Below are 16308 nucleotides of genomic sequence, written 5' to 3'. Positions count from 1 at the left end.
AAAGAAAGGCAGTGTTTTATGTCACACGATTTTTGCCAAATCTGTGAAGACTACCGTTCAAAAGTTTGGGATCACTTAGAAATGTCCTGGTTTTTGAAAGAAAAGCACTTTTTTTATCCATTAAAATATCAAAATCGATCAGAAATACAGTGTAGACATTCTTAATGTTGTAAATGCCTATTGTAGCTGGAAACGGCTGATTTTTTTAATGGAATATCTACATCGGCGTACAGAGTCCCATTAGCATCAACCATCACTTCTGTGTTCCAATGGCACGTTGTGTTAGCTAATCCAAGTTTAACATTTTAAAAGGCTAATTGATCATTAGAAAACCCTTTTTCAATTATGTTAGCAAAGCTGAAAACTGTTGTTCAGATTAAAGAAGCAATAAAAGTGGCCTTCTTCAGACTAGTTGAGTATCTGGAGCATCAGCATTTGTGGGTTCGATTACAGGCTCAAAATGGCCAGAAACAAATACCTTTCTTCTGAAAATCATCAGTCTATTCTTGTTCTGAGAAATGAAGGCTATTCCATACCAGAAATTGCCAAGAAACTGAAGATCTCGTACAACGCTGTGTACTACTCCCTTCACAGAACAGTGCAAACTGTCTATAACCAGAATAGAAAGAGGAATGGGAGGCCCAGGTGCACAACTGAGCAAGATAACAAGTACATTAGAGTGTCTAGTTTGAGAAACAGACGCCTCACAAATCCTCAACTGGCAGCTTCATTAAATAGTAGTCGCAAAACACCAGTCTCAACATCAACAGTGAAGAGGCGACTCAGGGATGCTGGCCTTCTAGACAGAGTTCCTCTGTCCAGTGTCTGTGTTCTTTTGCCCATCTTAATCTTTTATTTTTCTTGGCCAGTCTGAGATATGGCTTTTTCTTTGCAACTCTGCCTAAAAGGCCAGCATTCCTGGAGCCGCCTCTTCACTGTTGACGTTGAGACTGGCGTTTTGCGGATTTCACTGTTTCAAGGACAAAATGACATGTAATTAAGTATTTTGTTATTGTTGTTGTTATTATACATTTTCCCTTAAAGTATTTATAATTTCTTCAATTTTTGATTTGTATGTTTAGGTCACATAATATAATTTAAAAGTATGCATTAACTTGTCTGTAATAGAATAAACATGGCAGAAACGAATGTAGACATTAATAAATGCTTTTCTATAGCTTCCAAAATATTTTTTACAATGGTGAGAGAATGCCAAGATGGAGGCGTGGCAGCTTAACACAGTGGCCCCTATCAGTCCTCTTGTGTACTGTATATATAAATCATTGAGTCTAACGGTCATCTCGCGCAAAACTGTGCATGTGCAGGCCGTCAAATCGAAGGCCCTCCTTCGATATGTTTTTTTTTTTACGAAAATGTGTCAGTTTGTCACATGTTCAACTACTTAAGACATTGGCTTGAATCTAGGTTGTGCCTTTATATTGAGAAAATGAACAACTAAGGAATAGTTTTTCACTTCTCTCATTGACTTCTCCAACCCCAAACCACAGCCTGGTCTGCTTTGTCTGTTTCGCAAGCGTTCCCGGAAGTCTTGCAATGTTACGCCTCTTGGTTTAGAAACTCTGTGGTTGACCTAATGATGTTGACTTGGGCTTGGTGTGTAGTTGATCTGGCTGGGAAGAGTGATCCCCTATGGGAGGGTTGTTACATGAGTAATGTATGTTGTCTGTGTTTGTGTTGTGATGTGTGTGTGTGGCTCTGTTCCAGGTGGGAGACTCACCTGGGGCTTCGATAAGCTGCTTGTAGATTCCCAGGAATGCAGACTCTGCCTCCTTACTGCGCTTGTTCAGAGCAACCACCTAGAGAGAACAGGACAGGACACAGCCGTCAGGGTGACACTCAGGCATCAATACTACACCTGTGCTGAATGGACATTTATTGACCCATACACACCGCCAATCTACATTTAAATGCGTTCTACACTGTTTTGACATATGAAGTAAACAGCCAGCATATAAAGTAATTGTGCAAATGAGACAGACAGAAACAAAGCCACAATGATCTATCTGTAGAAGTTAATCCCCAACATGACATTCTGATGGCGTTTGTGTGCTGAATTATGTGAACAAGGTTCTGAGGTAATACTGCAAGCTGATATTTGGCCTCTTAAACCCCAACGTTGCAGTGTGTAGTGAGGTGACATTTGTCCTGTTAAAACGCAGGTGCTGGTGTGCTCTATGAGGCATGTCAGCGTCTGTGACCTCCATCACACCGGCACCCAGACCCTCCTGCTATTCTCCACTCCACGGGTGATGCAAACCAATTAACAATTCATTAGGAGGGACAAAGAAGGGAATTAGGCGCCACCTGGCCCCATGGAGAGGGCACCTGCCCTGGTGGATATATGGGTTACAGTCCTCACAGCTCCTATAATACACCAGCAGCCCTGTTGTCGGAGGATGTCATTGGCTGAAAGTCTTATAGATGTAGGATCTTAATTTGATTACTCTTTTGTTGCTGAGAGGAAGGAAAATGCAAACTTGTAGAGCATTTGAGTTTTAAAAAAGCTCTTAAAGTTTTTATTTCCACATGGAAATTTCAGACTTAATTTGCCCCAACGAAAAATGTTCATTAATTACAAACCACTTTTCCTGTTGCTGCAGGATTCTTTTCCTGCTGTAGCAAACATGCTCAAATTAAGATCGTACATCTGTAGTTTAGCAACTCTGAAATATTACATCAGCTCCACTCCAAATGTCCCTCCAGTCCAAGAGCAGACTGAAAGCTAATTATTTCCATCTATTGTCTATAGACTTCCTGTCAGTGTTATAGTTTTGATCTGATCAGACACAATGACTTCTATTGAAGGGGCCAAGTGTATGGTTACGTCTGAGACGTTCTTTAATGGTCTATCTTCAGCTCAACAATAGTATTGTGGAACACTGACTGAAAACACTTATGAGAATGGTGGAGAAACTGTTTAGAGGCTTATAAATAACAACTGTGGAAAACAGAGAGAGACAAAGAGCCCTTGATTTACTGGAAATGGCTTGTGTCCTCCCTGGAGAGGCAAAACGACAGCATCATGTTTAAAGAAATATCATAAAGATCAAACAAATCCCTCCCATCACTCCCACTCCGAGTTCATGGAAAAGCTGGAGCCCAATCAATACAGATGTAATAGTCTGCAGCTCTCAGCCGACTCCTCTACTCTCTCTCTCTCTCCCTCTCTTCCTCTGCGTTGTTGGTTCAGCAAATAGCCTTCACACATATAAAATAAGTGGCCTCTCTATACAAAACATGTATACATGCATATGTGTGACTGACTCCAAAATCCCAAAACAATCCAAAATCCAAATTACGAAATGTAGTTTGCTGTGTGTGCCTGTAAACCGATCCACCCTCAGTAAAGAAGAACCGGTAGATATGAACATTATTCACATATGTATAGGCTACTTGCCAGCTGTTTCTAAATGTCAAACGTCCTTTGTCTCCCTGTCAATGAGATGCATTAACAACGAAGGCTACTGTCCCAATGATGCCATGGTGAGCTCATTGACTGTCAACTGTGTCAATGCATTGATGAACCCATCAAACATGGCCCTGAACTGCAAATGTAAAAAGCACAGGACCTGAGAATGCAACAGGCTCCATTTTCCTGGCCCTTCATCATCCTTTAACGAGAGAACATGGAGATTACCTCCACAATCACACCATTAACCTGTCTGCAGCTGCTAGAGTAGACATCTATCACATGCCTGATGCCTCCTCACGTGAGCACACTCGGTATGCGTAACCCTCTCCCCTTACGCACGCTGCCACTACCATCAAATCAAATGTTATTTGTCACATGCACCAAATACAACAGGTGTAGACCTTGCAGTGAAATACTTACTTACAAGCCCTTTAACCAACAATGCAGTACAAGAAAATACCCCCCCCAAAAAGTAAGAGATAAGAATAACAAATAATTAAAGAGCAGCAGTAAATAACAATAGCGGGGATATATACAGGGGGTACCGGTACATAGTCAATATGCGCGGGCACCGGTGTCGAGGCAATTGAGGTAATATGTACATGTAGGTAGAGTTATTAAAGTAATAATAACAGAGAGCAGCGTAGAGGGGGTGGGGGGGGGGTGCAAATAGTCTGGGTAGCCATTTGATTAGATGTTTAGGAGTCTTATGCTTGGGGGTAGAAGCTGTTGAGAAACCTCTTGGACCTTTTTATTTCACCTTTATTTAACCAGGTAGGCTAGTTGAGAACAAGTCCTCATTTGCAACTGCGACCTGGCCAAGATAAAGCAAAGCAGTGTGACACAGACAACAACACAGAGTTAAACATGGAGTAAACAATAAACAAGCCAATAACACAATGAACAAATCAATGACACAGTAGAAAAAGGAAAGTCCATATACAGTGTGTGCAAAAGGCATGGAGGAGGTAGGCAATAAATAGGCCATAGGAGCGAATAGTTACAATTTAGCAGATTAACACTGGAGTGATAAATGAGCAGATGATGATGTACAGGTAGAGATACTGGTGTGCAAAATAGCAGAAAAGTAAATAAAATAAAAGCAGTATGGGGATGAGGTAGATAGTCCATCTGTAAATAGCCCACCCAATCTATGTACAGCTGCAGCGATCGGTTAGCAGCTCAGATAGTTGATGTTTAAAGTTGGTGAGGGAAATAAAAGTCTCCAACTTCAGCGATTTTTGCAATTCGTTCCAGTCACTGGTAGCAGAGAACTGGAAGGAAAGGCGGCCGAATGAGGTGTTGGCTTTGGGGATGATCAGTGAGATATACCTGCTGGAACGTGTGCTACGGGTGGGTGTTGTTATCGTGACCAGTGAACGAAGATAAGGCGGAGCTTTATCTAGCATAGACTTATAGATGACCTGAAGCCAGTGGGTCTGGCGACGAATATGTAGCGAGGGCCAGCCGACTAGAGCATACAGGTCGCAGTGGTGGGTGGTATAAGGTGCTTTAGTAACAAAACGGATGGCACTGTGATAGACTGCATCCAGTTTGCTGAGTAGAGTGTTGGAAGCTATTTTGTAGGTGACATCGCCGAAGTCGAGGATCGGTAGGATAGTCAGTTTTACTAGGGTAAGTTTGGCGGCATGAGTGAAGGAGGTTTTTTTGCGAAATAGAAAGCTGATTCTAGATTAGATTTTTGATTGGAGATGTTTAATAGGAGTCTGGAAGGAGTGTTTACAGTCTAGCCAAGACACCTAGGTATTTATAGTTGTCCACATATTCTAGGTCGGAACCGTCCAGGGTGGTGATATTAGTCGGGCCGGCGGGTGCGGGCAGCGAACGGTTGAAAAGCATGTATTTGGTTTTACTAGCGTTTAACAGCAGTTGGAGGCCACGGAGGGAGTGTTGTATGGCATTGAAGTTCGTTTGGAGGTTAGTTAGGACAGTGTCCAAGGAAGGGCCAGAACTATATACATATATTTTTTTTAAATTTATTTTACCTTTATTTTACTAGGCAAGTCAGTTAAGAACAAATTCTTATTTTCAATGACGGCCTAGGAACAGTGGGTTAACTGCCTGTTCAGGGGCAGAACGACAGATTTGTACCTTGTCAGCTCGGGGATTCGAACTTGCAACCTTTCAATTACTAGTCCAACGCTCTAACCACTAGGCTAACCTGCCGCCCCATATACAGAATGGTGTTGTCTGTGTAGAGGTGGATCAGGGAATGGCCCGCAGCAAGAGCGACATCATTGATATATACAGAGAAAAGAGTCAGTCCGAGAATTTAACATGCCCTCCGATTTGACACACTGAACTCTGCGGCAGCTTTCCAATCTTTAGGGATCTCGGACGATACGAAAAAGAGGTTGAACAGGCTGGTAATAGGGGTTGCAACAATGGCGGCGGATAGTTTTAGAAAGAGAGGGTCCAGATTGTCTAGCCCAGCTGATTTGTACAGGTCCAGGTTTTGCAGCTCTTTCAGAACATCTGCTGTCTGGATTTGGGTGAAGGAGAAGCTGGGGAGGCTTGGGCGAGTAGCTGCAGGGTGGGGAGCTGTTGGCCGGGGTTGGAGTAGCCAGGAGGAAGGCATGGCCAGCCGTTGAGAAATGCTTATTGAAATTTTCGATTATCATGGATTTATCGGTGGTGACCGTGTTACCTAGCCTCAGTGTAGTGGGCAGCTGGGAGGAGGTGCTCTTGTTCTCCATGGACTTTACAGTGTCCCAGAACTTTTTGGAGTTAGAGCTACAGGATGCGAATTTCTGCATGAAAAAGCTAGCCTTTGCTTTCCTGACTGACTGCGTGTATTGGTTCCTGACTTCCTTGAAAAGTTGCATATCGTGGGGACTATTCGATGCTATTGCAGTCCACCACATGTTTTTGTGCTGGTCAAGGGCAGTCAGGTCTGGAGTGAACCAAGGGCTATATCTGTTCTTAGTTCTGCATTTTTTGAACGGGGCATGCTTATCTAAGATGGTGAGGAAATTACTTTAAAATAATGACCAGGCATCCTCGACTGACGGGATGAGGTCAATATCTTTCCAGGATACCCGGGCCAGGTTGATTAGAAAGGCCTGCTCGCAGAAGTGTTTTAGGGAGCGTTTGACAGTGATGAGGGGTGGTCGTTTGACCGCGGACCTAGACTTGGCACTCCGGTACTGCTTGTCGTGCGGTAGCAGAGAGAACAGTCTATGACTAGCGTGGCTGGAGTCTTTGACAATTTTTAGGGCCTTCCTCTGACACCGTCTGGTATAGAGGTCCTGGATGGCAGGAAGCTTGGCCCCGGTGATGTACTGGGCCGTACACACTACTCTCTGTACTGCCTTGCGGTCGGAGGCCGAGCAGTTGCCATACCAGGGAGTGATGCAACCTGTCAAGATGCTCTCGATGGTGCAGCTGTAAAACCTTTTGAGGATCTGAGGACCCATGCCAAATCTTTTCAGTCTCCTGACGGGGAATAGGTTTCATCGTGCCCTCTTCATGACTGTCTTTGTGTGCTTGGACCATGTTAGTTTGTTGGTGATGTGGACGCCAAGGAACTTGAAGCTCACAACCTGGTCCACTACAGCCCTGTCGATGAGAATGCGGGCGTGCTCGGTCCTCCTTTTCCTGTAGTCCACAATCATCTTCTTTGTCTTGATCACGCTGAGGGAGAGGTTGTTGTCCTTGCACCACATGGACAGGTCTCTGACCTCCTCCCTATAGGCTGTCTCATCGTTGTCGGTGATCAGGCCTACCACTGTTGTGTCATCAGCAAACGTAATGATGGTGTTGGAGTCGTGCCTGGCAGTGCAGTCATGAGTGAACAGGGAGTACATAAAGGGACTGAGCACGCACCCCTGAGGGGCCCCCCGTGTTGAGGATCAGCGTAGCGGATGTGTTGTTACCTACCCTTACCGCCTGGGGGTGGCCCATCAGGAAGTCCAGGATCCAGTTGCAGAGGGAGTTATTTAGTCCCAGGGTCCTTGGCTTAGTGATGAGCTTTGAGGGCACTATGGTGTTGAAGGCTGAGCTGTAGTCAATGAATAGCATTCTCACATAAGTGTTCCTGTTATTCAGGTGTGAAAGGGAAGTGAGGAGTGTCATAAAGATTGCATCATATGTGGATCTGTTGGGGCGGTCTAGGGTTTCTGGGATAGTGGTGTTGATGTGAGCCATGACCAGCCTTTCAAAGTATTTTATGGCTACAGATGTGAGTGCTATGGGTTGGTAGTCATTTAACAGGTTACCTTAGTGTTCTTGGGCACAGGGACTATGGTGGTCTGCTTGGAACATGTTGGTATAACAGACTCAGACAGGGAGAGGTTGAAAATGTTAGTGAAGACACTTGCCAGTTGGTCAGCGCATGCTCGGAGTACACATCCTGGTAAACCGTCTGGCCCTGCGGCCTTGTGAATGTTGACCTGTTTAAAGGTCTTACTCACATCGGCTGCGGAGAGCGTGATCACACAGTTGTCCGGAACAGCTGATGCTCTCATGCATGTTTCATCAAAGCACCTCAGAGATGTGGTGTTTAATGTCTGATCTGAGGGACTCTTCCACTCATTTAGCAGACACTCTTATCCAGAGTGACATACAGAAGCTATATTAGGGTTAAGTGCCTTGCTCACGGGCACGTCGACCGATTTTTCACCTCGTCAGCTCGGGGATTCCAACCAGCGCCCTTTCAGTTACTGGCCCAGGTACTCTTAGCTACTAGGCTACCTGCCGCATACATAACCTATGCTATACCTCTCCATTGTGTATGTTTCAGTATGTTTAGTAGTATGATACAATGTATCTAAATGTACAGTGCATTCGGAAAGTATTCAGACCCCTTGACTTTTTCCGCATTTTGTTACGTTACAGCCTTATTCTATTTTCCTCATCAATCCACATGCAATACCCCATGATGACAAAGCAACAGGTTTTTATACATTTTTGCAAACGTAAAAACTGAAATATCACATTTACATAAGTATTCAGACCATTTACTCTTTGTACTTTGTTGAAGCACCTTTGGCAGTGATTACAGCATCGAGTCTTCTAGGGTATGGACACTACAAGCTTGGCACACCTGTATTTGGGGAGTTTCTCCCATTCTTCTCTGCAGATCCTCTCAAGCTCTGTCAGGTTGGATGGGGAGCGTCGCTGCACAGCTATTTTCAAGTCTCTCCAGAGATGTTCAAATCGGGTTCAAGTCCGGGATCTGGTTGGGCCACTCAAGGCCATTGAGACTTATCCTGAAGCCACTCCTGCGATGTCTTGGCTGTGTGCTTAGGGTCGTTGTCCTGTTGGAAGGTGAACCTTTGCTCCAGTCTGAGGTCCTGAGTGCTCTAGAGTAGGATCTCTCTCAAGGATCTCTCTGTACTTTGCTCAGTTCATATTTCCCTTGATTCTGACTAGTCTCCCAGTCCCTGCCACTGAAAAACATCCCCACGCATGATGCTTCCACCATCATGCTTCACCGTAGGGATGGTGCCAGGTTTCCGCCAGACATGACGCTTGGCAAACAAGCCAAAGAGTTCAATCTTGGTTTCAACAGACCAGAGAATCTTATTTCTCATGGTCTGAGAGTCCTTCAGGTGCCTTTTGGCAAACTCAAAGTGGACTGTCATGTGCCTTTTACTGAGGAGTGGCTTCCGTCTGGCCACTCTACCATAAAGGCCTGATTGGTGGAGTGCTGCAGAGATGGTTGTCCTATGGCTTCTCTGAAAGGGATGCGATGAAGGTTAACTTTACAAGCAGTAAACAAACACCCAGTGCAGAGAGAGAGCAAGACAGTGAGAAAGCAAGAGAGAATGAAAGCGAGAGAGAGCGAGAAAGGGAAAGTGAAAGAGAGCAAGAGAGACAGACGCTACGGAAAAAGAAGGAACAGCACGTCAGAAATCAGCTCAATGTAATTGAAGAATCCATAGACTCTAAACACTTCTGGGAAAATTGGAAAACACTAAACAAACAACAACACGAAGAGTTATCTATCCAAAATAGAGATGTTTGGATAAATCACTTCTCCAATCGTTTTGGCCGTATAACAAAAAACAAATACATGATCAAATACAAATCTTAGAATCAACTATTAAAGACTACCAGAAGGGGCCTCACGAGTGGCACAGCGGTCTAAGGCACTCCTTCGCCGAGCTTGAGGCATCACTAAACACCCAGGTTCGATCCCAGGATGTGTTACAGCCTACTTTGACTGGGAGACCCATGATCGTCCGGTTTAGGGGAGGGTTTGGCCGGCCGGGATTTCCATGTCCCATTGCGCTTTAGCGACTCCATGTGGCTGGCCAGGCACCTGCAAGATGACTTGGTCGCCAGCTGGACAGTGTTTCCTCCGACAAATTGGTGCAGCTGGCTTCCGAGTTAAGCGAGCGGTGTGTCAAGAAGCAGTGTGGCTTGGCAGGATCGTGTTTCGGAGGACGCATGGCTCACAACCTTCGCCTCTCCCGTGACCATGGGGAGTTGCAGCGATGGGACAAGACTAACTACCAATTGCGGAGAAAAAGGGGTAAAAGTACAAACAAACAAAAAACGACTACACAATTAGACCCAACCAAAACATGAGAAAACAAAAAGATAATTATTTCCAATGTGTCAAGTAATTAACGTGCGTTTTGTTGCCAACCTGTTTTGCTACCTGACAACTTTATGGTTTTCACTTTTTAATTACCGTTCATATATTTATTTATTTTTTCCTCAACTTTTTCACTCCGGACGCTTTATCTGGACACGATTCGTCAGGACCTCCAACAGCCGAAGCTAAGTAGTAACATTAACATGATGCCTTCTAATTGCAGCCGCTGTACTCGCCTTACGGCGAGGATAGCTGTGCTGCAAGCCCAGCTTCAGACGCAATCGTTAGGCAAGGACAATTTCAGTGTAGGAAAGGATGAAACAGCGTCTGTGCCACCAGTAAGTACAGATAGTAGTGTAAATCCCCTGGCACAGTCCCCGCAGCCGGACAACTTTCTCACGGTTTCTGGAAGGAAATGCTGTAGGAACGCTCAACCGGTGTCGCTCATTCAGCCGACAGAAACTTTCAACCGGTTTTCCCCATTAAGCAGCGGGTCGGAGTCAGAGGCCGATTCTTCTCTGGTCTCTACTCCTCCCGTTACGGGGTCTGAGACGCCGAAGCTTCCCACCATTAACTCTGACAAATTGAAAACTCTAGTCATTGGCGACTCCATTACCCGCAGTATTAGACTTAAAGCGAATCATCCAGCGATCATACACTGTTTACCCGGGGGCAGGGCTACCGACGTTAAGGCTAATCTGAAGATGGTGCTGGCTAAAGCTAAAACTGGCGAGTGTAGAGAGTATAGAGATATTGTTATCCACGTCGGCACCAACGATGTTAGGATGAAACAGTCAGAGATCACCAAGCGCAACATAGCTTCTGCGTGCATATCAGCTAGAAAGATGTGTCGGCATCGAGTAATTGTCTCTGGCCCCCTCCCAGTTAGGGGGAGTGATGAGCTCTACAGCAGAGTCTCACAACTCAATCGCTGGTTGAAAACTGTTTTCTGCCCCTCCCAAAAGTTAGAATTTGTAGATAATTGGCCCTCTTTCTGGGACTCACCCACAAACAGGACCAAGCCTGACCTGCTGAGGAGTGACGGACTCCATCCTAGCTGGAGGGGTGCTCTCATCTTATCTACCAACATAGACAGGGCTCTAACTCCTCTAGCTCCACAATGAAATAGGGTGCAGGCCAGGCAGCAGGCTGTTAGCCAGCCTGCCAGCATAGTGGAGTCTGCCACTAGCACAGTCAGTGTAGTCAGCTCAGCTATCACCATTGAGGCCGTGTCTGTGCCTCGACCTAGGTTGGGCAAAACTAAACATGGCGGTGTTCGCCTTAGCAATCTCACTAGGATAAAGACCACCTCCATTCCTGTCATTACTGAAAGAGATCATGATACCTCACATCTCAAAATAGGGCTACTTAATGTTAGATCCCTTACTTCAAAGGCAATTATAGTCAATGAACTAATCACTGATCATAATCTTGATGTGATTGGCCTGACTGAAACATGGCTTAAGCCTGATGAATTTACTGTTTTAAATGAGGCCTCACCTCCTGGCTACACTAGTGACCATATCCCCCGTGCATCCCGCAAAGGCGGAGGTGTTGCTAACATTTACGATAGCAAATTTCTATTTACAAAAAAAAAAATGACGTTTTCGTCTTTTGAGCTTCTAGTCATGAAATCTATTCAGCCTACTCAATCACTTTTTATAGCTACTGTTTACAGGCCTCCTGGGCCATATACAGCGTTTCTCACTGAGTTCCCTGAATTCCTATCGGACCTTGTAGTCATAGCAGATAATATTCTAATCTTTGGTGACTTTAATATTCACATGGAAAAGTCCACAGACCCACTCCAAAAGGCTTTCGGAGCCATCATCGACTCAGTGGGTTTTGTCCAACATGTCTCTGGACCCACTCACTGTCACAGTCATACGCTGGACCTAGTTTTGTCCCATGGAATAAATGTGGTGGATCTTAATGTTTTTCCTCATAATCCTGGACTATCGGAACACCATTTTATTACGTTTGCAATTGCAACAAATAATCTGCTCAGACCCCAACCAAGGAACATCAAAAGTCGTGCTATAAATTCACAGACAACACAAAGATTCCTTGATGCCCTTCCAGACTCCCTCTGCCTACCCAAGGACGCCAGAGGACAAAAATCAGTTAACCACCTAACTGAGGATCTCAATTTAACCTTGCGCAATACCCTAGATGCAGTTGCACCCCTAAAAACTAAAAAGAATTCTCATAAGAAACTAGCTCCCTGGTACACAGAAAATACCCGAGCTCTGAAGCAAGCTTCCAGAAAATTGGAACGGAAATGGCGCCACACCAAACTGGAAGTCTTCCGACTAGCTTGGAAAGACAGTACCGTGCAGTACCGAAGAGCCCTTACTGCTGCTCGATCATCCTATTTTTCTAACTTAATTGAGGAAAATAAGAACAATCCGAAATTCCTTTTTGATACTGTCGCAAAGCTAACTAAAAAGCAGCATTCCCCAAGAGAGGATGACTTTCACTTTAGCAGTGATAAATTCATGAACTTCTTTGAGGAAAAGATTATGATTATTAGAAAGCAAATTACGGACTCCTCTTTAAACCTGCGTATTCCTCCAAACCTCAGTTGTCCTGAGTCTGCACAACTCTGCCAGGACCTAGGATCAAGAGAGACGCTCAAGTGTTTTAGTACTATATCTCTTGACACAATGATGAAAATAATCATGGCCTCTAAACCTTCAAGCTGCATACTGGACCCTATTCCAACTAAACTACTGAAAGAGCTGCTTCCTGTGCTTGGCCCTCCTATGTTGAACATAATAAATGGCTCTCTATCCACTGGATGTGTACCAAACTCACTAAAAGTGGCAGTAATAAAGCCTCTCTTGAAAAAGCCAAACCTTGACCCAGAAAATATAAAAAACTATCGGCCTGTATCGAATCTTCCATTCCTCTCAAAAATTTTAGAGAAGGCTGTTGCGCAGCAACTCACTGCCTTCCTGAAGACAAACAATGTATACGAAATGCTTCAGTCTGGTTTTAGACCCCATCATAGCACTGAGACGGCACTTGTGAAGGTGGTAAATGACATTTTAATGGCATCGGACCGAGGCTCTGCATCTGTCCTCGTGCTCCTAGACCTTAGTGCTGCTTTTGATACCATCGATCACCACATTCTTTTGGAGAGATTGGAAACCCAAATTGGTCTACACGGACATGTTCTGGCCTGGTTTAGATCTTATCTGTCGGAAAGATATCAGTTTGTCTCTGTGAATGGTTTGTCCTCTGACAAATCAACTGTAAATTTCGGTGTTCCTCAAGGTTCCGTTTTAGGACCACTATTGTTTTCACTATATATTTTACCTCTTGGGGATGTTATTCGAAAACATTATGTTAACTTTCACTGCTATGCGGATGACACACAGCTGTACATTTCAATGAAACATGGTGAAGCCCCAAAATTGCCCTCGCTAGAAGCATGTGTTCCAGACATAAGGAAGGGGATGGCTGCAAACGTTCTACTATTAAACTCGGACAAAACAGAGATGCTTGTTCTAGGTCCCAAGAAACAAAGAGATCTTCTGTTGAATCTGACAATTAATCTTAATGGCTGTACAGTCGTCTCAAATAAAACTGTGAAGGACCTCGGCGTTACTCTGGACCCTGATCTCTCTTTTGAAGAACATATCAAGACCATTTCGAGGACAGCTTTTTTCCATCTACGTAACATTGCAAAAATCAGAAACGTTGTCCAAAAATGATGCAGAAAAATTTATCCATGCTTTTGTCACTTCTAGGTTAGACTACTGCAATGCTCTATTTTCCGGCTACCCGGATAAAGCACTAAATAAACTTCAGTTAGTGCTAAATACGGCTGCTAGAATCCTGACTAGAACCAAAAAATGTGATAATATTACTCCAGTGCTAGCCTCTCTACACTGGCTTCCTGTCAAAGCAAGGGCTGATTTCAAGGTTTTACTGCTAACCTACAAAGCATTACATGGGCTTGCTCCTACCTATCTCTCTGATTTGGTCCTGCCGTACATACCTACACGTACGCTACGGTCACAAGACGCAGGCCTCCTAATTGTCCCTAGAATTTCTAAGCAAACAGCTGGAGGCAGGGCTTTCTCCTATAGAGCTCCATTTTTATGGAACGGTCTGCCTATCCATGTCAGAGACGCAAACTCGGTCTCAACCTTTAAGTCTTTACTGAAGACTCATCTCTTCAGTGGGTCATATGATTGAGTGTAGTCTGGCCCAGGAGTGGGAAGGTGAACGGAAAGGCTCTGGAGCAACGAACCGCCCTTGCTGTCTCTGCCTGGCCGGTTCCCCTCGTTCCACTGGGATTCTCTGCCTCTAACCCTATTAGAGGGGCTGAGTCACTGGCTTACTGGGGCTCTCTCATGCCGTCCCTGGAGGGGGTGCGTCACCTGAGTGGGTTGATTCACTGTTGTGGTCATCCTGTCTGGGTTGGCGCCCCCCCCTTGGGTTGTGCCGTGGCGGAGATCTTTGTGGGCTATACTCAGCCTTGTCTCAGGATGGTAAGTTGGTGGTTGAAGATATCCCTCTAGTGGTGTGGCCCCATCCGAGGACACCCCCGGACAGGGCCAAACAGGAAGGATATGTGCTTTGGCAAAGTGGGTGGGGTTATATCCTTCCTGTTTGGCCCTGTCCGGGGGTGTCCTCGGATGGGGCCACAGTGTCTCCTGACCCCTCTTGTCTCAGCCTCCAGTATTTATGCTGCAGTAGTTTATGTGTCGGGGGGCTGGGGTCAGTTTGTTATATCTGGAGTACTTCTCCTGTCCTATTCGGTGTCCTGTGTGAATCTAAGTGTGCGTTCTCTAATTCTCTCCTTCTCTCTTTCTTTCTCTCTCTCGGAGGACCTGAGCCCTAGGACCATGCCCCAGGACTACCTGACATGATGACTCCTTGCTGTCCCCAGTCCACCTGGCCATGCTGCTGTTCCAGTTTCAACTGACCTGAGCCCTAGGACCATGCCCCAGGACTACCTGACATGATGACTCCTTGCTGTCCCCAGTCCACCTGGCCATGCTGCTGCTCCAGTTTCAACTTCCACCTGACTGTGCTGCTGCTCCAGTTTCAACTGTTCTGCCTTATTATTATTCGACCATGCTGGTCATTTATGAACATTTGAACATCTTGGCCATGTTCTGTTATAATCTCCACCTGGCACAGCCAGAAGAGGACTGGCCACCCCACATAGCCTGGTTCCTCTCTAGGTTTCTTCCTAGGTTTTGGCCTTTCTAGGGAGTTTTTCATAGCCACCGTGCTTCTACACCTGCATTGCTTGCTGTTTGGGGTTTTAGGCTGGGTTTCTGTACAGCACTTTGAGATATCAGCTGATGTACGAAGGGCTATATAAATTAATTTGATTTGATTTGATTTGATTTAACAACAAAAAACAAGCCAACTAGAATGCTATTTGGCCCTAAACAGAGAGAACACAGTGGCAAAATACCTGACTACTGTGACTGACCCAAACTTAAGGAAAGCTTTGACTATGTACAGACTCAGTGAGCATAGCCTTGCTATTGAGAAAGGCAGCCGTAGACAGACATGGCTCTCAAGATAAAACAGGCTGTGTGCCCACTGCCCACAAAATGAGGTGGAAACTGAGCTGCACTTCCTAACCTCCTGCCAAATGTATGACCATATTAGGGACGCATATCTCCCTCAGATTACACAGACCCACAAAGAATTTGAAAAAATTAACCCAATTTTGATAAACTCCCATATCTATTGGGTGATATACCACAGTGTGCCATCACCGCAGCAAGATTTGTGACCTGTTGCCACAAGGGCAACCAGTGAAAAACAAACACCATTGTAAATATAACCCATATTTATTTATTTCCCTTTTGTACTTTAACTATTTGCACATAATATGACATTTGAAATGTCTTTATTCTTTTGGAACGTTTGTGAGTGTAAAGTTACCTGTTCATTTTTTATTTATTTTCTATTTCACTTGCTTTGGTTTCCCATGCCAACAAAGCCCGTAAACTGAATTGAGAAAGAGAGAGAGTGAATACGAGAGAATGAGATAGCAAGAGGGAGAGAGAAAGCGAGAGAGAGAGAGAGAGAGAGAGAGAAAAGCTAGAGAAAGAGAGAGACAGAGAAACCTGTTAGAAGTGGACCATAATTCTTCGAGGAGGATCAGTCCGTGTGGGCAGGCAACTGCTGCGGTCTCTGGGATAGCACTGCTGGGAAATTCTTACTGAGGCCTAGGAGGATACTTATAGTGGAACACATGGTCGATGTGTGAGTCTCTGTGCATGTGCGTGTCTGTGTGCAAGCATGCGAGAAGAGACGAACAAGTCATTGCAAA

At 44.9% G+C, this 16308-nt stretch overlaps 1 protein-coding gene across 2 annotated transcripts in view; it reads right to left on the bottom strand.

Annotated features, from left to right (window-relative positions):
* The window catches only part of LOC109878268 (homeobox protein cut-like 2), a 124540-nt gene that overhangs the window by 35610 nt on the left and 72622 nt on the right, over positions 1–16308 (bottom strand). For both annotated transcript variants that reach the window (XM_031819226.1, XM_020470513.2), the window contains exon 4: positions 1739–1817. In XM_031819226.1, coding sequence (XP_031675086.1) covers positions 1739–1817 — 79 coding nt within the window. The remainder of the gene's footprint in view (positions 1–1738; positions 1818–16308) is intronic.

This window comes from Oncorhynchus kisutch, linkage group LG3 (genome assembly GCF_002021735.2).
Source record: "Oncorhynchus kisutch isolate 150728-3 linkage group LG3, Okis_V2, whole genome shotgun sequence".
NCBI classification, from domain to species: domain Eukaryota; kingdom Metazoa; phylum Chordata; class Actinopteri; order Salmoniformes; family Salmonidae; genus Oncorhynchus; species Oncorhynchus kisutch.
The sequence above is the reverse complement of the archived record's forward strand: the minus strand, read 5'-3'. Positions and strand labels throughout refer to the sequence as shown.